Source organism: Solanum tuberosum, unplaced genomic scaffold (genome assembly GCF_000226075.1).
Source record: "Solanum tuberosum cultivar DM 1-3 516 R44 unplaced genomic scaffold, SolTub_3.0 scf00033, whole genome shotgun sequence".
Taxonomy (NCBI): Eukaryota; Viridiplantae; Streptophyta; class Magnoliopsida; order Solanales; family Solanaceae; genus Solanum; species Solanum tuberosum.
The window spans coordinates 1,556,804-1,583,008 of record NW_006238959.1 but is presented as its reverse complement, the minus strand read 5'-3'; the positions used below and the strand labels follow the sequence as shown (position 1 = coordinate 1,583,008).

At 34.0% G+C, this 26,205-nt stretch overlaps 1 protein-coding gene and 1 long non-coding RNA gene across 2 annotated transcripts in view; one reads left to right on the top strand and one right to left on the bottom strand.

The window, feature by feature from the left end:
• Positions 1–747: 747 nt before the first annotated feature.
• LOC102590955 (uncharacterized) lies at positions 748–6,087 on the bottom strand. The gene is made up of 3 exons (XR_366922.2): positions 5,995–6,087; positions 1,208–1,409; positions 748–1,080 (listed from the first exon to the last, which is right to left on the bottom strand). It is a non-coding gene; the product is annotated as an uncharacterized lncRNA (long non-coding RNA).
• A 2,467-nt stretch (positions 6,088–8,554) lies between these two features.
• LOC102600311 (uncharacterized) overlaps positions 8,555–26,205 on the top strand; it is a 47,100-nt gene continuing 29,449 nt past the window's right edge. Inside the window, exons 1-3 of the mRNA XM_006342228.2 lie at positions 8,555–8,921; positions 23,167–23,685; positions 25,959–26,105. Coding sequence (XP_006342290.2) covers positions 8,555–8,921; positions 23,167–23,685; positions 25,959–26,105 — 1,033 coding nt within the window. The remainder of the gene's footprint in view (positions 8,922–23,166; positions 23,686–25,958; positions 26,106–26,205) is intronic.

The window sequence follows — 26,205 nt, the reverse complement described above, 5'->3', positions numbered from 1 at the left end:
TTCTGTAATTGGGAAGTTTTCAAATGGATGGCCAGAATTAGAAGATCTCCGTTTAGCAATTCCTACCCAATGCAATGTCAAGGGTGAATGTACCGTTGGATTAATAAGAAATAGACATGTTCTAATCAGAATGGAGAATCAAGAAGATTTAGTTAATATGATGTCAAAAAGTGTTTATTACATTAAGGCTAAGGACGGGTATTCATATCGCATGAGGCCTTTGATCTATGATGCAAAATTTAAAGTAGATGAAGAAACAACCCAGGCCATGGCATGGATCTCTTCCCCAAATCTAAAGCCTACATTTTTCGTGAAAGAATCCATATTCTCGTTGGCATCCGCAATAGGTAAACCTATTCAACTAGACCTTGCTACCATTAACAAAACGCGTCCATGTTGTGCTAGAGTCAAAATTCAGGTTGATTTGCTATCTGACCTCCCTAAAAGCATTGAAGTGGAAGTACTTAATGAGACTAGTAAGGTATCTAAGGATAGAAACAGTGAAAATACAATATGATTTTATCCCTAAATACTGCAAGCACTGCAAAGTACAAGGCCATGATGACAAGGAATGCAGGACCTTTCATCCTGAATTGAGGAAGGCTACCAATGATGAAATAGAAAAGACAGAACAAGTAACTCAGCAAGGTGACTCGAATAAAGCCAAAGAACACACAGAAGTGCAGTGGAGAAAGGGGGTTAAGAAGCATTGGAATGCTACTCACAGAGTTTTCACATTAGCGCCCAACTCCTTAATGAATGACAAAGCATGTACACCTACTAAGGAGGTCAAAACCAGCAATACCTTTGGATCCTTAGCTGAAGGAACAGAGGAAGACTCACAAACACAAGAAATAAGCAGTGCAAGCAATCAATCTAGTAATGTTAATGGATCTGCTAGAGGACTGATGGAGAAAGAAAAACAAGGTAAAAAATGTCAGCATCATTCCTCTAAGGATTGGATTAGTCATGCATTTGCTAAATATAAAGGGAAAGGATCATCTGAAGAGGTGGCCGGAGAGGATGGATACATAGATTTGCAGAGGAGGGATGAGTCATCAGTGGAAATGGTTGATATACCTGCAAAAGAAGATAAAGTTAATAGAGAGTCAGTGCAAACAGCAGCCACTGAAAGAGGTGTAGATCATCAAATAATTACTGACATTGTGGTCGCACAAACCACAGGAGAAGGTATAAGTGAATGTACCTTAATGAAAGGAATTGCTGAAGCCATTTATGAAGTCCCATTGCAAATTCAATTAGCACCTTATGGGGAAGGGAGTTTTCCACATGCTCAAGAGGAAACAAGACTACATTTAACTAATATAGAAGAAAATAAAGAAATAGAGAAAATAGGAGTAACCAAGCCCATGGCAGGAAGTCCTCAGAAGTCACCACCTATGGAAAACCTGCATGCATTAATATCTCATTAGATTCAACATGAAACAACAGAGGGTCAGATTACAATATATGCTGAAACAACAAAACAAACAATAGCAGATAAAGAAGAAGACATGAATGAATCTAATGCTAAAAGTGTGTGTAGTGCAACTGGTTTATCCCCAAGTACTCTATCCAAGGGTAAAAAGGGAGAAAAAAAGGGAGATGGTAAAGGAGAAAAGGTAGATAAAGGTGATGCCATTATTAGACCAACAAGGATACAAGCTAAGAGGGTGGTTAAATCAATATCCAAATGACAAAAGCCTTATTCTGTAACATAAGGTCTGTGGAAACACAAAATGCTTTTCACAGAGTTCAAATGTTACACAGACATCACAAATTCTTTCTTATTACTTTAATGGAGCCATTCCAAGATACTACTCATATTCAAAGATTCAAGAGAAGATTGGGGATGCAGTATGTAAATTATAACAGTAATGGGCAGATCTGGATATTCATTAGAGAACATATTCAAGTGGGAGTTACTTCAGACTCTGAACAACAATTGACTCTTCACTTATCCATGGAGGATGACCAACAATTCTTAACTACAGTAGTATATGCTAAAGGCTCTTCTATTGAAATGTTGAGTTTGTGGGATGATATCTATACTTTGAGTCAAGAATTTTCCTTGCCATGAATGGTGGGAGGGGATTTCAATGTTATTCTAGGGGATGAAGAAAAGATATGTGGATTACCAATATATCCTCAGGAATATGAAGATTTTGCCTTTTGTGTCAATTCTTGTGACTTGTTTGATTTGCATTTTTCTGGTAGCCCATTCACTTGGTGGAATGGTAGGATTGATGCATGATGTATTTTCAAGAGACTTGATAGAGTTGTTATCAATCAATCTATGCAAGATTTGATGGGTAATGTGGAAGTACAACATCTTGCTAGAACAGGCTCTGACCATGCTCTTCTATTGTTGACTTGTGGTGGATCTAATAAGCCTGTGTCCAAGCCTTTCAATTTTTTGAAATTTTGGACGGAGAGGGATAACTTTATAAAAGTGGTCTTAGATAATTGGTGTGCTGATTATGATGGTGATATTTTTGTCCAGCTGAAGCAGAAGTTAAAGAAAACTAAACTTTCCCTTAGCATGTGGAGTAAAGAAAAGTTTGGGGGATATCTTCAAACAATTGGTGATTAGGGAAGAAATTGTAAGGTTGAAAAAAGAATTGTTTGAACAAAATCCCAACTCTTTTAATAGAACTATTTTACAGAAAGCACAGGCAGAACTCAAGTTATATATTCATTATGAGGAGGAATTTTGGAGACATAAATCAAGTTCCCAATGGTTTTATGAAGGTGAAAAGAATACCAAGTTCTTTCATTGCTTGGTAAAAGGGAGAAGAAAGAGGTTAACCTTGAAGAGAATTCTTAAAGAAGATGGAGGTTGGGCAGAAGGAGATTTAGCAATTGCTATAGAAGCTCTAAAGTTTTTTGAAAATCAAATTTTTAGAAAGTTCTTGCAATCCAGATAAATCTCTTCTCCAACACATTGCTCCTCAGGTTACTTTGGCTGAAAACCTAAGGATTAAAGCTTTACCTTCTGAAGAGTAGGTTAAAAAGGTGGTTTTTGAATTAAATGGTGATACTGCAAGTGGACCTGATGGTTTCACTGGTCACTTCTATCAACATTGTTGGGAGATAGTAGGAGGTGATATTCTGAAAGTTGTTCAGGCCTTTTTTCAAGGGTGCACCCTCCCTAAATCAATTACTCATACTAATTTGGTTCTTTTTCCAAAAAAAGATGTGATCAAATCCTTTTCAGACTTAAGACCAATTAGTTTGAGTAGTTTTCTCAATAAGGTGATTTCAAGAGTGATGCATGATAGAATGGAAGATTTATTGCCCAAATTGATCTCACAAAATCAATCTGGTTTTGTTAAGGGAAGGAGTATTACTGAAAATGTGTTGCTTGCTCAAGAGATCATCCTAATATAAGAAAGATGGGTAAACCTGCTAATGTGGTAATCAAATTGGATATGGCTAAAGCCTATGACAGGGTGAACTGGAAGTTTTTGATTAATGTGATGGAAATGATGATTTTTGATGGGGATATATTGGATCTGGTTTGGAGGATTTTGGCAAATAATTGGTATTCCATTCTCATTAATGGACAAGCCCATGGATTCTTTCATTCTTCCAGGGGTGTTAAACAAGGAGATCCCCTATCTCCTGCACTTTTCATTCTCTCTGCAGAAGTATTATCAAAAGCTTTTAACAGTTTGTTTTCTTATACAGATTTTAAACCCTTTGGGATGCCTAAATGGAGTGAGAAGCTGAATCATCTTGCTTATGCATATGATACTATAATATTTGCTGCAGCAGAGGAAAAATCTTTACAGTATATAATTGAGGTATTGAATAACTATGAGGAGCAATTTGGACAGAAAATTAATAAGGAGAAAAACTTTTACTACATGTTCAACAAAGTTGCAACTGCAGATGTTCAAGTTGTTGAAAGTGTTACTGGTTTTGTGAAAGCAAATTTTCCCTTGATCTATCTATGATGTCCACTTGGACATGCAAAGAAGAAAAAGGCCCACTTTTCAGAGTTGATTAAAAATATTCAAAACAAGTTGTAACTTTGGAAAGGAAAATTGTTGTCATTTGGAGGGAAATCAGTTTTAATCAATAGTGTTTAGCAGAGTATTCCTATTTATTTGTTATCTGCTATTGTGCCTCCTAAGTGTGTGATAATGGATATCCATAGGATGTTTGCTAAATTTCTATGGAACTCTAAAGAAGGGGGGAGGGCAAAACATTAGGTATCTTGGCATGACATATGTCTACCAAAAGAAGAAGGAGGATTGGGATTTAGATCCTTATTTGATGTATCAAAAGATCTTTTTGCAAAGCTATGGTGGAAATTCAGAACCACAAACACCCTATGGTCTACTTTCATGTGGAATAAGTATTGTAAAAGAATTAGACCTCAGAAGGTAGAATGGAAAGGTGTTTCACAGATTTGGAAGCATATGCTACAAGCCAGACTTTTTTGACCAAAATATCTGGTGGGAGACAAGAATTGGTCATACTAGCTTGTGGTATGATAATTAGATACAACTAGGGGCTATACATTCATATCTTCCTATTTCTTATGAGATTAATGAAGCCTATAAAGAGGTTCAACAGATCAGAAATGAGGAAGGATGGAACTATAATCTGATGGAGGAGTTATTCCCTACTAAAGTGTGCAACCAAATTCATAATGTTTTTGGAAGGCTGCAGAAATCTGAGGAAAGAGATAAGGCATGGTGGATGCCCAAAAGTTCTGGAAAATTTACTGTGGAAAGTGCATGGGAACTTTCCAGACAAAGAAAAGGAAAACAGGAAGGGATTATGAATATCTGGGAATCAGGAATTCCTTTTAGAATATCCTTTTTGCTATGGAGAATTTGGTTTCAAAGAATTCCTATTGGGGAGGTTTTGATCAAGATAAAAGTCATGATTCTGTTGTGTGTTGCTGTTGCAATAACGATTCTTAAGAGACCTTTGAACATCAGTTTATTACATGTCCTATGGCTAATGAACTGTGGGAGTTGTTTGCAGATGTTGTAGGGATTCAAGGTCCTTTTTTACAGCTTAAACATACAATTGATAAATGGTGGAATGGAAAATGTGTACCAAAACTTAAACCTTTGTTCAAAGCTGTTCCTGTGTTCATAATATGGAAAATTTGGAAAAGAAGGAATAAAATTACACATGGAGGGAAGATGTCTAAATTCTCTCTGTTGGCAGCATACAGATATCCTTGGTTAGATAATATTCCTATGTTTTGGCCGCTAATTGTGAAAGCATTTGATAATTACAGTCCTCTAATCTCTAGTAAAATTGTTAGTTGGAGGCTCCCCGAGGAAGGTAAGTTTAAATGCAACAGTGATGGTGCTTACAAGGATAATATGAACCTCAGTGTCTATGCATTTTGTATTAGAAATCACTTAGGGGATTTCATGTATGCAGAAGTGAACAAGGTATTGGTAGGATCTGCACTTGAGGTAGAAGTGAAAGCTTTGGGTGCTGGATTAGAATATTGCATCTCGAATAATTTGCTTCCTCTAATTGTCGAAACAGATTCTCTTCTTGCTAAGAAGATCATAGACGGGATTTGGGAAATTCCTTGGGCTATTGTAGTGGATATAAGAAGAATCCAAGGGCTGGTGAGAGAGCATACTGTGGAGGTGTTGAACACTTACAAACAAGGGAATATGTTAGCAGATTTTTTTACTAACCACATCTTCATTGCAGGTACTAACAACAAACAATTTCATACTGTTTCGGAAATACCACAGAGGGCCAAGGCGATTATCCAAATGGACAAACAACAGATTTCGAACATCAGATTTACAAGGTGTCAAAATAGATTTCAAAGTCATGACACATGAGCTGCAATACACTAATTCAAGTAAAAAAATACAAGCTTATTTGAAAACACAGGCAGTGCAAACGATAAAAAATATCGTGCTATATTTTCAGACCATGAAGAAAAAGCATTTTTGTTGAAGCTATTCTCTTGAAATGTCCGAACAAATAGGGAAGACTTACCTAATGCTCTAGCTCCTTATGCAGTGGTATTAGCTTTCTGAGCTCAATCTGCAGAGGATAAAGAAACAAAGGGTGAGTCGTCCTGTTAAGGGGACCTTTCAAGCTTAAATGCTTCCACTCAGTGATCTTATCTAGCTTTGAAAAAGATAAACGACTTTTGAGTTGAAGAAGTCTTCAAAGAGTTTGAATCCATTGCATTAGTGAGACTGGTTAATGCCCGGATGGATGTCGCTCAAATTTAAAAATTTGTATTGAAGATAGAGATCGATGGGTGAGGTTGCTGCTATGCCAAGGGAGAAGAAGACCGTCATTTTCCTTTTTTGTTTCTGGGTTTCTTTAATTTTTTTGTAGTTGTTTACATGGGCTTGGGTCACTTTTGGACCCAAGCTCCTTAGTTGTATTAGTTTTTCTTTTGATTTTTAATAAATGGGCCCTGCCCAATCTTTAAATTAAAAAATAAAAAAAAACTAATAATTTGGCTCAAGTTTATGGGTGTCTCAATACTTCTCTCTAAAGAAAAAAAAGCCTAACAATTATGTCCACCTACAATTCTATTTATCCAATGTCTAACAATGTTGTTCCTCTTCTCGGTCATCTAGTCTGAAAGACGTGCTTGTCATGAAAAGATTGTTGGTAAAATGTGGAAAGATTAAACGGAAAAGGGCCTAAAATATCCTCGAAGTATTGAAAATGGTAAACAACTATCCCTCTTCCACCTATTGGCTCTAAAATATCCTCCTCATCCACCTATTGGCTCACAAATACCCTCCTCATCCACCATTGGGTCCAATTTTAGCCACTTCATTAATGGAGCACCATTTAAAATAATTAAATAATCCTTTTAATTACGTGACGCTCAATCATTGGTTGCAATTTAATTATTTAATATAAATTTAAACTTGCCCATTACCCACCCATTTTAAACTAAACCTGCCCCAATACTTATTAAACCAGCCCAACCCAATACAAAAAGAACCCAATATTTTCATATGGCGTATCTAGGTTATCACATATGAGTTCAACTTAATACAAATTTTTCAATATGGAACATATATATAAATATATATATATATATGTGTGCGCGCGTGTGTGTGGGGCAAGCCTCTAACATTTAGCAAATACAGGGTAATAACTAAAACAACTCAATCAATCAAGATTTTTGGTATGATGTTTTTCTAATCATCAAGTACGAAAACTTGCACAACAATATCAACAGCACATAAAAATGCCCACAATGTGAAAGTCTGGATTTCATCAACGACAGGAGGCACAAAAAAATGTCCACAATGTGACTGCACAACAATATCAACAACACCCTTGATATAAACGCAATTTCACTTTAAAGTACAATTATGTATTTCCCTATTACAACTAACAATCATAAAAATGAAAATCCCACAAAACCACTCAAACAGATCAAAAAAATCAAACAAGGAGAAATACTCGTATGAAAATATTGGGTTCTTTTTGTATTGGGTCTGGCGGGTTTAATAAGTATTGGGGCGGGTTTAGTTAAAAATAGGTGGGTAATGGGTGGGTTTTAAATTATATCAAATAATTAAATTGCAATCAATGGTTGAGAGCCACGTAATTAAAAGGCTTATTTAATTATTTTAAATGGTGCTCCATTAATGAAGTGACTAAAATTGGACCCAAAGGTGGATGGGGATGGTATTTTGGAGCCAATAGGTGGATGAGGGGTAGTTGTGTACCATTTTCAATACTTTGAGGGTATTTTAGGCCCTTTTCCGAAGATTAAATTAAAGAATAGCTAGAATTACAATCGTTGTTGTTGTTGTTATTATTATTATTATTATCATTATTATTATTATTATTGCATAAATAGATTTTCATAATGAGTTGCGATATCAAAAGTGAAGAATCCGCACAATTTAGGCAATATTGGGTTAAAATTTGGAAATTTTCACTCCAAACTTCACCTGGATTTATCAAAAATATTCAGAAACTAGATAGAGTGCCCGTGTCAGCACGAACCCAATAAATGTTATTTTAAGTTGTTAATTATTATAATTTATAGTACGTAATTTTCATATTATATATGTTACTCCTTTGTCCCAATTTATGTGACACAAATGAATTTGAGAGTCAACCAAAGTTTTTATATGTTTTTAAAGATATTTTAAGTTGCTAGTTATTGTGATTTATAGTAATTTTTTACGTAATTTGCACATAATATATTTGTCCCGTTTTATGTGATACAAATGAAAATTTGAAAGTCAACCAATTTTTATAAGTTTCTTTTTATATTTAATTTGTTAAGTATTGTAATTTATAATACATTTTACGTATTTTACATAATATATATTGTTCCATTACCCAATTTATATATGATATATAAAGCAATAAAGTGTAAAATTTTAAAAAAGAAAACATTAAAATTACTAAATTAGCCGAGGCATCGAAGAAGGCATGTTGATGAAGTCATGCCTTGCTTGTAGCCTCTTGTCAAGTAAAGTATAGTAATAAAGTAATTTATGAAGTGAAGTGTATTTAAGGGCGTGTATTTCAGTGGTGAAGTTAAAGTGTAACAATTAATATAATGGCGTTGCCAAGGTCAAATGAAGAGACAATCCACTTATCATTGGTTAATGCAGCATCCTTTGTATCGATCAAGCTATGTGGTGAATCCAACTACATACCATGGAAAACCCAGATTGTTTGTCTCCTTCAAAGTCATGATTTACTTAAATTCGTTGATGGAACAATCCAAGAAGACGAAGAAGAAAAAGGGGATGAGGAAGATTATAACTTGCAAAGGAAAAGGAATGATGAGTTGGTTAAAGCATGCATCTTCGGTTCTCTTAGTGATCAACTTCTTAAGGATAAAGCGGTTCATGAATTAGATACTGCTAGACAAGTTTGGTTGGTTTTAGAGCAACGTTACAGCCCTAAACCTAAACTTCAAGGTACCTACAAAATCCCCTTCTTTATTAGTATATATTTGTTTGCTGAATATATATATATATAAATTTGAGGTATTCCCTTTTTTTAATTCCATTCCACATAACAGCCCAACTCTAAGGGGTAGTTTAGTGCAAGTGAGGTGGAGGGGTTTGAACCCACAACACTAGTGTGAAAAACATTTTCATTACCCCTTCCTTATCATTGAGCTGTCAATCAATTTTATTAAGGGGTTCACAAGTTAATATATATATAATTATTTAATTTTCTAATACAAATACAGGGTTTACAGAAAAGCCCACAAATCTCCACCTAGCTCCGCCCTTGAGAGTAATCCATGAATCACATTCTTCACTACTCTTTATTTTTATGATAATTCTTTATATTTTTCTATTAGAAAATCACACTATCTATATAAGTATAATTTTTATTTATGAGTTTATTTGACCAATTCTTATGTTTATTTATGTTTTGATTTCTCTATTATTGAATTACATATTTTTAATTATATATTCTTGTAGTCACTTGAAAGCTTGTATTTTGTATATCAATTAAAATGGAAATAACTTTAATATTTTATGATTTAAGAGTGATATGTACTTAAATGAAGTAATATAAGAATAATAAATCTTCTTTTACTTTAACAAACTTAAGATAGAAGTTATATTTTTAAGCAAAATAATATGAAAATTTAAAGTTTAAATACATTCGATATCATCATGAAAATGCACACACAAAAATATATAATATAAATAATATGAAAGTTTTATTTTTAACAATGAATAACTAAAACCTGCAAAAAAATTATAAAAAAACAAATAAAAGAAGGATATTTTTGTAAACAAACAACTTGTTTTTATAATTTATGCAAGACACATTATTTTGAATACAACAAATCAAGCAATCAATAAAAAATAATCTCAACATAACATATCTCATCATAATTGATTCCATTATAACTCGTATTAAAACCAAACCACCCTTAAATGATTAGATTTATAATTGAAACTCTCTAGAGAGTTATCTGCTTCCTAGATATATAAATTAGATATTTAACTAATAGTAGTATATTTTACAACACATATTACATTATTTATACACATATTATATTATTTATATTTATGAAAAGTAGTGGGAATAATAATGGGAGCATTGATTTCATATTTGCTTTTTCTAAAATTTGTCATATTAAATTATACTTATCATTATTGATACTAGATAACTTGATTGTCTACAAAAATAATAAAAGGCTAAATATCTAGATAGTATTATAAAATAAAGATATTAGAAGTTAAATAACAAAGAAAAAGAGAGAAAGAGTAGTAATGTTAGTAATCTTTTTCCTTCCAATATTTCAATATGTACGACTTTCTACAGATCATAAGAGGTTTTCTTGATAAGGTTTATAATAATAAGGTAGCAAACAATGTCTATAAAAATAACTATGTGCACTCTCTCTCTCTCTTCTTCTAGAATTTCTTTGTACATGGACAACTAAGGGAGTGTTGTAATTAATGAAATAGGGATGTCATGTAACAAATCCACATTTCATGACTTTTATGATTTATGCACGACTTTGAAAACACAATATACATATATATATATATATATATATATATATAAGGTAAGAGTGTGTTTTCAAAGTCGTGCATAAATCATAAAAGTCATGAAATGTGGATTTGTTACATGACATCCCTATTTCATTAATTACAACACTCCCTTAGTTGTCCATGTACAAAGAAATTCTAGAAGAAGAGAGAGAGAGAGTGCACATAGTTATTTTTATAGACATTGTTTGCTACCTTATTATTATAAACCTTATCAAGAAAAATCTCGTGGAAAAATGAAACTTAGTTAAGGAAAAAAGAGTGTGTCATGACCCAGACCGTCGCGATAGGCACCCACACTAACTCTCCGGTGGGAGAACCAGTACTACAACCCAAAATAAACCACTCAACCAAAACTAAGACATTTAAAGATACGGAAGAAGGTTTAAATGTCTAAAGAAAAGGAAAATAGGGAATTCCCATAAACTCCAAAAAGTCTAACAAACAAACACGGAAATAATGCCTAGAACCTGAAAATCAATGTACCAAAACATCTAAAGTTCAAAAAGTCTAAGAAAATGGGTACAACCCAATTAACATACGAATATATAACTAGAAAGTCTTAGTCCGAAAAGAGTGGACTAAAACATAGCAAGAACTCATGGAAGCCTAGAAGAACTGGCTCACCCTTGAATTCGATTGATCACTGATCTTCTAAACGAGGTATGTCAGTAGCCGCCTGAAGATGCCCTATACTCAACAAAGAAAGAGCAAGTGCAATATCAATACACAACCACAATGTACTGGTAGGATCACACGGCTATCCCAATAAGTGAAACATATACAAGAAATCACAACATAATAAAATAGGCATACACCGAACATATACAATATCAGTCATCATTTCATGATCAATGTACAATTCCACATTCTCAATAATACATCTATATGACAAGTCAATGGTCCTCTTATGGAACCCACACCCAAACTGTTAGTGTATCGTACCAGATCCAAGTTAGTGTGCCGGACGTGACACCCGATCCCATATAGCGCTGGAACGTGGCAACCCGATTCAAGTTAATGTGTTGGAACGTAACACCCGAACCATTCAATAAGCCACAATCACAATCACAATGTACATTCTCATAATCATACAATCAAGTGTTGATTCATGGCATACAATCATTCATTCATAGTAATTTACGATTAGTGTGATCAATAATGCAACATTCGCATACGTACATGCATTATTATGAAGTAATTACTAACATACATCACACCACATTGTACTCAAAACCATCACCTACCTCGAATAAATCTTGAACCCTCATAAGAAACTTGATTCTTTCCTTTTCGGATTCTTTCCTCTTGCTCTAGGTCTACAAACAAACAATTCAATACGGGGATCAATAATTAAGGTCTAATTTACCCGAATTATGACAAACCTAATAACCCAAGACCCAAATTATGATCTTAAGGTGCAGCTAGGGCTTTTCCCACCATCTAAAATAGTTCAAAACCCTCCCCCAACAATATATGATCAAGAATCTAAGTTCTACGAATCGAAAAATAGATTAGGGGAGTAAAATCCTTACCTGTAGCACCAAATTTCGTGGAAAATTGTCAAGAAATCGCCTAAGGCCCTCCTAGCTCTCAAAAATGAAACTTGCAGAATAATGTCATTTTTGGGGTTTATTTTAAACTTAATTCGCGATTGGCCCGCCGCTATGGCGACCCTTATCCCGCCACAGCGGCCCCGCCCTGGCGGCTTGCGTGGAGATAGAATGTCGGGATTTGAGTGTCAAACCCCCATTTCAAAACACACCCTCAACTCATGACACTCAAAAACTACCCGTTCACGCTAAGACTAATTTTGGGAGTTCTTCTCACCCAAATTTAATTTTGTTAAGTCGTACGGGTTCCTTAACGTCTTAGCTATCCACTCATGCGATCAAATTCATTATTAGATCTCTATTTTGTTACCAGATTTCCCTAGACCTCACTTATTCTGATTTCGTCCAAATCTAGAGTAGGCTAGGAAATTTTAAGTTACTACGAAAAAGTTTTTTGGTCCAAATTTTTCCCCGTTGGCTTTTCTATAACGACAGAAATAGGTCGTTACAGAGTGAAGCACATATTTATTCCCTTTGATAAAAACATCATTTAATATCTTGAAGACGACACATTCCAATTTTGTATCTTAGTTTCTCAAAGGTTGAAGTTGGTAATGTATTAATAAACATATATGTTAAATTATCACTTGAGCAAACTTTTTGAACGTCTATATCACCTTTCTTTTGAAGATCATGAGTGAAAAAGAATTTTGGTGAAATATATTTTGTTCTATCTCCTTTAATGTATCATCCCTTTAGTTGAGTTATACATGCAATATTGTGTTCATATAATATTGTTGGAACATCTCTTTTCAAAGAAAGACTACATGTTTCTTGAATGTGTTGAGTTATTGATCTCAACCAAACACATTCTCGATTTGCTTCATGAATAACTATTATCTCTCCATGATTGGAAGAAGTGGAAACCATAGTTTGTTTTGCTGAGCGCCATGATATAGTTGTACCACCACATGTAAATAAGTAGCCTGTCTACAATCGACCTTTATAGGGATCATAAAAATATCCTGCATCTGCATAACCAATCAATTATAACCTGGATTTATTTGAATAAAACAATCTCATATCAATGGTCCCTCAGAGGTATCTGAATATATGCTTAATTCCATTTCAATGTCTTCGTGTTGGAGAAGAACTAAACCTTGCTAACAAGCTTATTGAGAAAGCTATATCTGGTTTAAAATTATTAGTAAGATACATTAATTCACCAATTGCACTAAGATATGGTATTTCAGCACTAACAAGTTCTTCATTTTCATGAGGTCCGAATCCTTATTAATATCAAGAGATCTCACAATCATCGGGCTACTCAATGGATGTGCTTTATCCATGTAAAATCTCCTCAAAATATTCTCAGTATATGTTAGTTGATGAACAAATATCACATTTCAAAATGTTCAATTTGTAGTTCAAGACAAATTTTTGTCTTTCCGAGGTCTTTCATTTCAAATTTCTTTCAGACATTTTACTTCCTTTGAAAGCTCCTCATGAGTTCCAATGATATTCAGATCATCAACATATACAACTATTATGACAAATTCAGATCCAGACCTTTTCCTGAAGACACAAGGACAAATTGGGTCACTATTAAATCCTTCTTTTAGAAAATATTCACTAAGATGATTATACCACATTCGCTCAGATTGTTTCAATCTGTATAAAAATTTCTGAAGCTTTATTAAACAATTTTCTCGAAAATCATTGTATGCTTCAGAGACTTTGAATCCTTCAAGAATTTTCATAAAAATATTGTGGTCCAATGAATCATTAAAATAGGCAGTGACCACATCCATTAGGTGCATTTTAAGATTTTAATGAACTGCCAAATTCATTAGATAGCTGAAGGTAATTACATTCACCATAGGAGAATATGTTTCTACATAGTCAATGACATGCCTTTGCAAAAATTCTTGGGCCACAAGTCGTGCTTTATATTTTACGACTTCAACTTTTTCATTGTTTTTTCGCACAAAAATCTATTTGTACCCCACTGCTTGACACCTTCAGGTGTTCAAATTATTGATCTGAAAACTGCACATTTTTCAAGTGAAGTCAACTTTGCTTGAATTGCGTCCTTCCATTTTTGCGAATCATTTCTCTGTCTACATTCATCGACAAATTTTAGTTCAAGATCCTCATCTTGGTGTATTATTTCAATAGCAACATTATAAACAAACTAATTATGAACCATAACATCATTTCGGTTCCATCTTTTTCCTGTCGAGATTTAACGTATTGAGATCTCTTCATTCTCATTATGTTTAGATATCTCAACCTTTTTTGTTGTTTCATCATTTGTTATGTCTTGGGGCTCTCCTTAAGCACTCGCTTTCATATTATGATTATTTTCTCCTTTTTTGAGGATTTTAATCCTTAGAATCAATTGGTGTACCACATTTCAGACGTGGTCTAGACTCATTTACATTAACAATTTATTCTATCAGAATATTAACTCGAACTGGAGTATTTGTAGCTGGAACATGAGATTTATTAATCCTTGGAAGGTTAGTAAATGAATTTTGATTTGCAGTATTTTGTAAATAAATCATCTTTTGAACCTTTTGTTCACATTTATTTGTTCGAAGATCTAAATGAGATAGTGATACTGCATTCCAATCTATCTCATTTTTCAATTGCTTGTGTTTCTCTCCTTATGTTGGGTATTTAGATTCATCAAAATGACAATGACCAAATCTTTTTATAAATAAATCTTCAGTCATAGATTCCAAATATTTTATAATAAAACGAGATTCATACCTAACATATATTCACAATCTACTTTGGGGACCCATCTTTGTGCGTTACGATGGAACAATTGGAACATATACCGCACATCCAAAAAATTTAAGATGAAAAATATTTGGGTCCTTTCCAAAAGTCAAATGTAATGAGGAGAAATACTGAAAACTGATTGGCCTTATACGCACAAGTGTTGTTGCATGCAAAATAGCATACCCCCATACTAAAAGAGAAAGTTTTGCCTTCATTAGTAATGGTGTAGCTATCAGCTGGAGACATTTAATCAATGATTTTGCTAGACCATTTTGAATATGAACATGAGCAACCGGATGTTCAACTGCTATTCTAATGGACATACAATAATCATTAAAGAATTGAGATGTAAATTCACAAGTATTATTAAGATGAATTGTGTTTATTGCATAATCTGGAAATTATGTTCTTAACATTATAATTTGAGCCACCAATCTCACAAAAGCCATGTTTCGAGTTGATAATAAGCACACATGTGACCATCTTGTAGATGCATTTATCAAGACCATATAATATTTAAATGGTCCACATGAAGGGTGAATTGACCCACATATATCATTTTGTATACGTTCCAGAAATGCAGGGTATTCAATCTCAACGTCAGTTGCTGATAATTTAATAATCAATTTCCCTTGGGAACAACAACACGTGAATTCTTTAGATTGAAGAATTTTCTAATTCTTCAAAGTGTGCCCATATGAATTCTCAATAGCTTTGTGCATCATGTTGTAATCGGGATGGCCCAACCGATCATGTCAAATGATAAAAACATTATGATCAATAAACCTTCTATTTACTATAACATGTGATTCAACCACATCAATACTAGTGTGATACAATCGAAAAGAAAATGCAGGCAATTTTTCATGCACAATTTTTTTTCACGCTTTTATTGTAGTAATATAAAAGTATTCAATCTTTCCTTCATTAGCAGTATTGATAGTTATTTTAGCGAATAACCTTGAAACTTAACAAATTTCTTTAGACTTGCTACAATACAAAATATTATTAATAGTCAATATTGTTCCCCAGGTAGTAATAAGGCTGCTCTCCCAGAGCCCTCAATTATTTTTCTACTACCATGTATTGTATTAATATTGACCCCATAATCAAATGAGAGAATTGTAACATATGAGAATCCCCTCCACAAATCATCAATAATAATTTGCAAGACCTAAAAAACTCTGAATCTCGATAATGGAAATAGGTTTGTCCCAATTATGAACTACCTCAATCTCCTTAGGATCCACCATAATACCTTTCTTGAACACCATATGGTCCAAATATGTCACCGAACTAATCAAAACTCACACTTAAAAAACTTGCAAAGAGCTTAATCTTCTTCAGAATTTAAAGAACAATCCTCAAATGATGCTCGTGATCCTTCCTACTCTGAGTATACCAATATATCATCGATGAAGCTAATAGGAAAGGAATCCAAGTACGATAGAAACACCCCATGAAGATATTCTTGATCTAATAAATCTCTTACTCAACAAGTCTTGCTATTGTTCTTCCAATTCCACGAGAACATTCCAATACGAAATGATAGAAATAGGCCAAGTGTCCAACTCTAAGACAATACTAAATTCGACATCACGACTAGGTGAAACGCTTCCAAGAACTCTTTTACCACTAGAACTGATTCTAAGGAGAATTATTGACATTAGTATCACAAATATAAGTGATGCATGACTTTCTCTTTTTCTAGTTGAGACTTCACAATTGGAAATACCCTTCTCGGATAAGTACCGGGAGTTTCCCGCCACTTCATTTTAGGAATACAGATAAATTTGAGGTTATTGTCTTGACCTAATAGTAAAAAAATGCATGATATGGAGAGATCCAATTCATATTAAAAAAATCTAAGTATGTTCACGTGTTATGTACTACCAAATCAATAACATAAGATCGATGTAATCAATCTATCACTAAGAACCATCTACATGTGTAGGAATATGTATAGACATAGGAGAAAAGTCACAAAACACGTTCAAATCCAAAATAAGGTACACACTTGTAAAATGAAGTAGATTCACACTTGAAATGAAATTGTAGTCAATCGAGAGCATACCGAACGATACTTTGAACAACTTTGGTTACCTAAATATAGTTAGTTATTTACTAATGTAAGATTTCCAATCACCACTTATTGGTCTATGATCTATATAGCTATCCATAACTGCTATGCATACATCTTTACAGAGTCCTCATATAGCTTCATACAAGTATCCCTTCCAATATCTTTGAACTAAAGAATTCGTCTCCCCTCTTAATTTCAATTAATATTATCGATCCTTAATTCAATATCTAAAAGGCTCCTCGGAATATGAATTTATCACTATTTATCACTAACCCTCCATTTAAATGCCCTTGCTGATTGATAATCAATTTAGCCTTTTATAATCTCTTGATGTACTAGACTTAATCCAACTTGTGGCTTCTATCAAATGAATATCAACGTGGTCATTGTGCCATTCAACTTGAACTATTATAATTATTTTCAGTATACCTCACTTCCAAAGGATGAAAAGAAAATCCACCATACGAATCTTATAACAAATCTTACTCTATCAAATGTCATTAAAAGTGATCACATTTTATGTCTTTGTCCTTCCTCAACCTCTCATCATAGCCTTACCATAATCACTATCCTCGTATATGAGCAATTGATCTTCATAATCTTACACTTCTCTTCAAGACATCAACATTATACAATTTCATTACTGAAGTTCTCACTTATCATAAACACAGGTCATCAAACTCTCCTAATAAATTCAAATGAAGTTCAAGTATCCTTATTTAAATCACACCCCGAGCAAACCATTCTTACTGTTCTCAACCTTCTCAATACCAACCTTTAAAATTACAAAGCTTATTACCTAGTTATTTTGCTAAGCACATAATATTTGTACTATACCACATAACATCATTCCCTTCCACTGAGGTTGAATTTGAAAATGTCTCCTCACTATTGGTGAGAGAATGAAATAAGAAATTTTGACCATAAACTGAATCGCAAACACATGCTAAGGAATGAAATAATGAAAGTTTCCTAAATTCCCATAGCCACTTGAAGATAAGTAACAGACGTCTTCGCATCGATCTGCAAGACTCTACTAGACTCAACTCTTGCACTCGTGAGACCTATAATAGGTCTCTGATAGTAAATTGTCAAGACCCAAAAACACAAGTCGTGATGGAACCTATGTTCCCAACCAATACGTAAGCCCACCTAATAAATTAACATTCAACTTAAATGTGGAAAGGTTAGTAGCCAACAAATATTTAAAATACTAAGCCCTTTAAAATAAAATGCAGAAAACGAAAATACCAACCCAAGATTTAGTATCATAAGTACAAGAGCTTCTATACTATGATGTAAGTCTGAAACTAAATGACAACCTAGAAGTAAGGAATATCCTGTATGAATACTAATATAAAATAATATCTAAAGACATAGATGGTGGTGTAGGCCACGGAGTAGCCAAACAACTCATCACAACTCCAAGATAACTCAAGCTCAACTCTGAATGCTCCAAAAAAAAAAATGCACTCGAATTCAAAATTCAATCTACACCACAAAAGAGTGCAGCAAGTGTAGTATGAGTATGAGACCATATATACCCAGTATATCTCATAGACCGACAATGAAGAAGTAGTGACAGGAGTATATAAGAAAATAATCCTTTAATTTTACAAGTCTACATGATACTTATCAACCAAGTTTTCATTAATAGGGATAATCAAATGTCATGTAATGTCCAACATCAATAAAACACATACTCAAAAAAGAATGAACGATGTAATGAGATGCAATGCAATGCAACACTGTGAAATAATATGTCTCAAATGCCAAGTACTCTCTCAACTGTATATACATGATACTTCTTTAAAATATATCGAGAGATCATTACCCATGGGGGACTCGCAAGGTCCATATACCGACACAGATGATCTCCACGTGCCTGTGTGGACGATCTCTACGCACTATCATAAAATCAAACAATCTCCAGCACAGAAGATCTCCACATGCCCAACTTATAATCATAACATCTCATAATCCCCAGCACAGACGATCTCCACTTGCCCAACTTATACCCAATCTCATGTCAATACATGTGCACAATACAATTTCAATAAAAGGGGATCATGACGCATCTCAATCAATCAAATATTGGTATGATATATAATCACCCCAACTCTCACAAATATATAGGTTCAATAAAGAAACACAATCGCACAAAAGAAATCAAGTCAATAATACATCAGCTAATGCCCATATGCTTTGGCATTCTTGGATTATAATCCGTTATTTGGTAGTAATAAACTTTCTCTTTATAACACTGGTACTCGTACCAATGCCCGTCACACCATTGGTACGAGACTCCCATCTTTCGCTCTTACCCATTGTCTATTCCATTTTTAATCTTTAATTAAAAAAATATCCTTCAACGAAGTCTCACGTGTCACGAATCCTCAAGATTTTGCCTTTTCCTTTCGTAAAACTTCAGAATGTGCCCAATCTATCAAATATGTAATATCCGTAAGCAAGTGAGTCTATAGACAGCCATATTACTATAGGCCTAGCCTAGATCCAAAACTCACCGTAATCTATAATTAAATTCATAAATCTAGGTGCCAACTAAATATCCCCAGTCTCATATTTTCTAAATTCAAGCCTAAGGTTAAGTCTTAGTTCCTCCAAATAACATAAATCTAATGATATTCAGATAATACAGTACACCTAATATTAAACTACATATACTAATATGTCAAACTTAATTTATAGTATAATAACAAAATAATAATATTTAATGGTAAAGCCACTGGTTACGAAACCAGCGGCAACACGTCCATGAACCAAAATGTAAAATTACTGCTTACCCTTTTAAATGTAAATTCAAATCATCATCTATCATGCCTTCCAATGTAATAATTTCTCCCTTATTGATTTCCCTCTTCATTAAATCTTTTTAATTTTTTTATTTAATTTTAATTTAAAATTTCAACCAGCAGACACTCACCATTATCTATACTTCTTCTACCCACTACCTTAATGCACATTATTATTCATATAACAATCAACAATTGCATATAAAATACATAATTTGGATAAAAAAATTTCATAGCTACTACGGTACTCGTTCCTTTTTTCTTGTCGCCGCAACGTCTTTGTGTATATTGGGGGTGGAGGCAGCAATTATTTCATATAATAATAAAATAATATTAAGCCCCATTAATTTATTTTAACATATGGGTCAAGTGACATAATGTATTATATATGGACTTGGCCCATTAAAAACTAACTAAAATTCAATTATTTAATAAATACCCGTCAACTGAATAACCGTAGCTAAACGAATAGTTCAATATTCTCATTTAAAACTTTACGAGATGGGTTTTTTATGAAAGAAGGAGGACTACTATTCAAAACGACCTGATGGGTCTTTACACAAAATGATCTCAACGAAGTACCTGTTGATGATCCTGAACACTTGTATCTGCATCATGAAATGTAGGTCGAATGACATCAGTACATTGAATGTACAAGTATGTTAGTCCGCCCCTCTCCTTTACTGGTGAGCTAGTCCTCATTCTTTATTGATCGCAGATGCGTATTTAAGGGGGGGTCACCGGGTTCACGTGAACCCATGGTCCCCTCCCGAGATCATATATAGTAGTGTTATATTATTTTTTTAAATATTGAAATATATATGTGTGAACCCACACTTGAAGTATCACATAATGCGATTATGACCGGGTGCACCTCTCTCCGCGAGGTTAGAAATTTGAATTTTATATTTATCTTGTTTTTTTTTTAATTCTAAAATTAGATAACACTTCAATAAGTGGTAATTGGTAATATATATATATATTAGACCTATATTTTTAAAATATTAACGGTTTTGAGTAGTAAAAACCTTAATGTCAAACCGATCAAATTTATATCATAGATCAACCTTTTTATAACAGTGCACCCATCATCTCAAAATCCTGAATACGCCTCTGATTGATCGAAGAATACAAGATAATATAGCTGAAGCGAAATGACTGAATGAAAGGATTGCACTAGAGTCTCCATAGCATCATCCAGTGGCGGAGCCACCCTATCTTTAGGGGGGTCATCCGACCCTCCTTCGGCGGAAAATTATATTATTTTTACATGGTTAAAATATTTTTTATGTATATATAATAGATGTTGAACCCCCTTAGGCTACTTCGTGTGTCTATTTCTTCAGATTTTGAACCCCCCTAATTAAAAATTCTGGCTCCGCCACTGGCATCATCACAAACTTTTAGATTCAAATAACCACAAGACATAGCAACTCACTCACAAAGTTCAAAGAATGATGGTAAGGTGCAATGAAATGTAATGCAAATGTCATATAAAGTGATGCATGCATGTCCTATTGATACACATTTGTTGCATAGCATCATGGGACCCATGGGTATATATCAGTCCATGCACCTACCAGGTGCGAGGCACGTCCCTCGAATATTATATCATCCCCAACGTGGGAACGTCCCTTGAATATAGTATCAACTCCGACATGGAGTACATCCCTCGAAAATGGTACAACCTCTTTATTTCTCTTTTTCATCACTTCCACAGAGTATCCATTACAACAACGCCTTAGAATCAAGACAAATAGGCGTGTTCATATATATAATGAGAGGATGATAAATTCTACATCAATAATCAATCATATATAATCATGGCACATCATCCAAAGTGAGCCAATATTACCATTCAAGTGACTCGTGGCACGTCATACATTAACATATCAACAAATTCATTTTTTCCCACATGATCATCACTAACATTCAGACAACATTTAATAACAAGTACAATATACGAGAACCTTCACCATTCTCCATTACTTGTAAAAACACAACAAAACATACCAGGCTCAATACACTTAACAAAAACTCAAAGAGATCAACTTGCCTTAAAAGAGAACAAAATCGACTAGGAACTTGAGCCTTCCCTTTACGTTGAGCCTCTGAATCCACAAAATCTAATCAAATATAGAATCCCCATAAGAAATTATGAACATCGATATCTATAGTGCTGATTTTGAAAAATATTGGGTCCAAAATTGATCCAAAAGTCAATCCAGTGGGCTAAGGGTAATTCTGAAACTTTTATAGAAAATCATAATATCCAATGATTTTTTGAAACTCTCAAGTGAAATCGAATCGAAAAATGAGTTAAAATCATACTTGAAACTCCAATTTACTCAAAAATATAAGTTCATAAAAAAACCCTTAAAACTTGAGATTAAAAACAATGATTTGATGCTAAAATCATGAAGTAATAAATGGGTAATGGAGGATTGGGGTTAAAATCACTTACCCAAATTTGTTATCTTAATACATCTCTTTGAAATCGCCACTCTAGAACTCTCAAAGTTCAAAAATAAAAAATAGGGAAGAAACCCCGATTTTTGAAAAATAAGATTTTGCCCAGATATTTTACTCTACGCGATTGCGACACCACCCACGCGATCACGGAGAAGAACTTAAGTCGACCCTGACTTGAACTACGTGATCGCAAAATAAGCTGCGTGATTTTCCATTTTAATGTTTGACTCCCCTATAAAAGTTTCAAAGGTGCAATGTTTACAAGCCCTAATCTTTCAATTTCTTTTGACATAAAGCTCTATCGTTTTTCTCTCACTCTTTTAATATTGAACCACATTTTTCTTGATTACATTACTTCTTTAGAAGTTCATGTGAATTTTTCTCTTGTTTATCTTTTAGTGTTTGAATTTTCATTGAGGTTTATGGGGTTCTTATCGTAACTACACTTGTGGGTTTGATCTTGAACTCTACAATTTCACTTGGACTGTAATAAAGTTCATTTCTTTTCACTTTTCGCTTCTTTTTTCTACTATTTTTTTGCACAATTCAATTTCAATTTTTTGTTTGCTTAGTATAAAATAATTAATATTTGAAACATACATTTTTTTCTATAATGTATAATAATGAATTCATCTGTCAATTTCTTGCTAATTGATTGATCTAAGGGCCTGGGGGAGAAATAAAAGAGAAATGGGTTAAGGGTGAGTCGGGTATGATGTTAGTGAGCCAGGTCTATTTGAAATTTAATTGAATTAGGTTGTTTTAATTGTGGCACGTGGACCTCTAATAAACGGCCATGCGGAAAGTTAGTTTTGCAAAACCATTAAATTTGATTGAAAAGTAACACGAATGGGTCCTTTCTGTGAGCCCAACTATTAATGGATGATTTCATTTTAAATGACCAAATGTGCTCTTGGTTTGTCATTGTACAGGTGGTTCACGTGTTGTATACATTGAATTAAAAGATTATAGCTTCTACTTTCCACTATTCAGAGCTTTACTAAGTAGAGATTGGGAGAAAGCAGAAGCATTCTTGAAACAAGAGAAAGACGCAAGTATAGCTCCAATCAACACTCAATTACAGACAGCACTCCATTTAGCAGTTGGGGTAAAGAGTGAAAAAGGCAATAAGCATTTCGTAGAGAAGTTGGTGGCGAGTATAGAAAACAAAGAAGATTTAGCCAGAAAAGACTGCTTTGGTGAAGCTGCTCTTCACTATGCTGCTAGATTTGGCAACTTAGATGCAGCTGAAATCATTGTAAAAAGAAATCCTCGTTTACCACATATTGCCTGTATGTATGGTACATATCCAATCCATTATGCAGCTTCATATGGATACGTTTCTGTGGATGTGTTCGCTTACTTCTTGCGTGTCACTGAAGACCCTGCTCCTTATACTAACCTCAGTGGTGTTAAGCTTCTCTACGCATTAGTCTCCTCAGATTTGTATGGTAAGCAACCGCAATATATCTCTTATTTTCTCTGAATTACTTTCTCTGTTACTGTTATTATAATGTATGTATGTATTTGCGAATTGAGGAAAATGGGTTTGGGGGAATGACAAACTTTAGTTAGTTGGCAAGAAATAGTAAGTGCTTCTGGGGAAATTAAAAATTGGGAGGGTAACTTACTACTACCTTCGTTAGTAAAATCATATATATAGTTTACATAATCTCATAATCTCTTTACAAAATATTAAATGAGCTTAATATATCTAGAATAAAAATGTAAGTATGGTAACTCTTAACAGGTTAACAATTTATCCGATAAGGAAATTGAAAAATCCGCCCCACACCAATAAGCCGTTACTAATAAAATTTTAATAGGTGATTAAAAGTAGCTGATAAACATCAAGTGTTGACGCTAATTTTATAGTTAAGTGTTTACGGATTTTGATATAAGTGTCAAAGTTTAGTGGGTGTTTGGACATAAATATGAGTACAAATTGAAATTATTTTAAAATTTTTGTGAGTGATTGGGAGTATCAAATAGGGTGGCTTGATCCCTAGTCAAGCTTGGGGGATGGACTCCAGGAGGAGAGGTTAATGGGAATGGGAGCTTCGGAGAGTAGTGGGGATGAGAACAACATGTGGGATAAGATAGTTGATTGCATTAGGGAAGTCGGTAAAGAAGTTCCAGGGGTTTCGATGGTTACCTTTGGTGTTCATGATGAAGGGGATGGTGGTAGAATTGAGAAGCTTAAGGCAAAGTGGAAACAAAGTAGACTAATGCAAAGTTGGTGAAAAAACAAAAACTAAGAGGAAAAGCAGATGAATAAGGAAAGGTATAAGGCGACGAAGTTAGCGATTATGACAACAAAAATGACATCTTCTGAAACTCTTGTATTCAAGCAAGGGGAAAGAATTAAAGGTGGTGATAAAAAGTTGTACAGGCTCCCCTAGGTGAGATAGATGAAGGCTTGGGACCTGAATTAGGTGAAAAGCATAAAAGACAAGGAAGGCTAAGTGCTAGTGGCAGAGGCTCTTATTAGATGGCGATGACAAGCATACTTCCATAACATCTTGAACGAATAAAGGGACAAAGACATTGTATTGGGTGATTTGGAGCACTCAAAGAAACATCAAGATTTTGAATATTGTAGGTGTATTAAGGTTGAGGATGTTAAGGCTGTTACTTGTAGGATGAGTTGGGGAAGAGATACTAATCCAGATGAGATTTGTTGGAGTTTTGAAAGAGTAAATGCGGGGCAAGCATGCATTGAGTGGTTTACTAGGTTGCTTAATGTCATTTTAAAGACGACTATAATATTATAAGAATAAAGGTGGAGTATGTTGATTTCATTTTACTAGAACAAGGGTGATATCTATAGCTGCAATTACAAGAGTATCAAGCTACTAAGCCACACTATGAAAGTTTGAAAGAGGAAGTAGAGATGAGGGTGAGGAGGCAGTGCCCATTTTTTAGAATCACTACATATTTATGTTGGGGCAATCAACTACAAAACCATTTATCTTATGAGGAGACTTGTGAAAAAGTATAGGAAAAGAAAGAGGAATCTACATATAGTGTTCATTGACCTAGAAAAAACTTTGATAAAATCCACAGAGAATTTCTATTGATATGCCTTGAGGCCAGAGGTGGACCAGTAGCTTACATTAGGGCGATGAAGGATAGATATGATTGAGCCAAGACTCGGGTAAAGAATAGCGGGAGGAGACTCAGAGCACCTTTTAGTTGAGATGGGTTTGCACGAGGGATTGATGCTTAGCCCATTTTTGTTTGTCTTGGTGATGGATGTATTGACATTTGACATGACATATGCAAAACGGAACCAGATTGCATTAATGCCTCAACAAACTTGTATAAAAGGGACATCATACACTTGGAAATTGTGTATATAGACAAACATTAGAAATAACAGATTGAATGAAATTGTGTGACTTACTCTTTCTCCTATCTTAGTTACTCTCTTCTTGTTCTTTCTCTCACATTCGCGTTACTGTTCTATTGATTCTTGATGAATGATTCATCTGGGTCGATATCTTGTCATCACTGTTTTTTTTTTTTTTTTCAACTTCATGTCACTATTCTTGTCTGATTTCAATATTCAGCAAAAATAGGCCGGCCAACAATTGTTTGTGTTGCTAGGTTCATTTAGACCTCTCTGTAATATTTGTTTATTCATATCTGTACATCTCATTTCAGTTTATTGATATACTAAGAAATTGTGATGCAAACTATAACTAGCAAGTGTTGTCGATAGATTTTGCAACAGAGTTGGTTGATGAGTTCCCTAATTTGGCAAAATATGAGGAATGCGGAAATTCTGCTTTGAAGAACCTTACCAAAAAGGAATTTACTTTCCTCGGCACAAGTCGTCTAAACTTTTGGCAACAATTACTCTACTATTGTGAGTTTAACCTTCTCCTTCTTTGTTTACCTAATTCATGTAATCTTTCGCATGAAAAAAAACAAAGTAAAAAAGGAAAAGAACTAATTAACCACCTTTC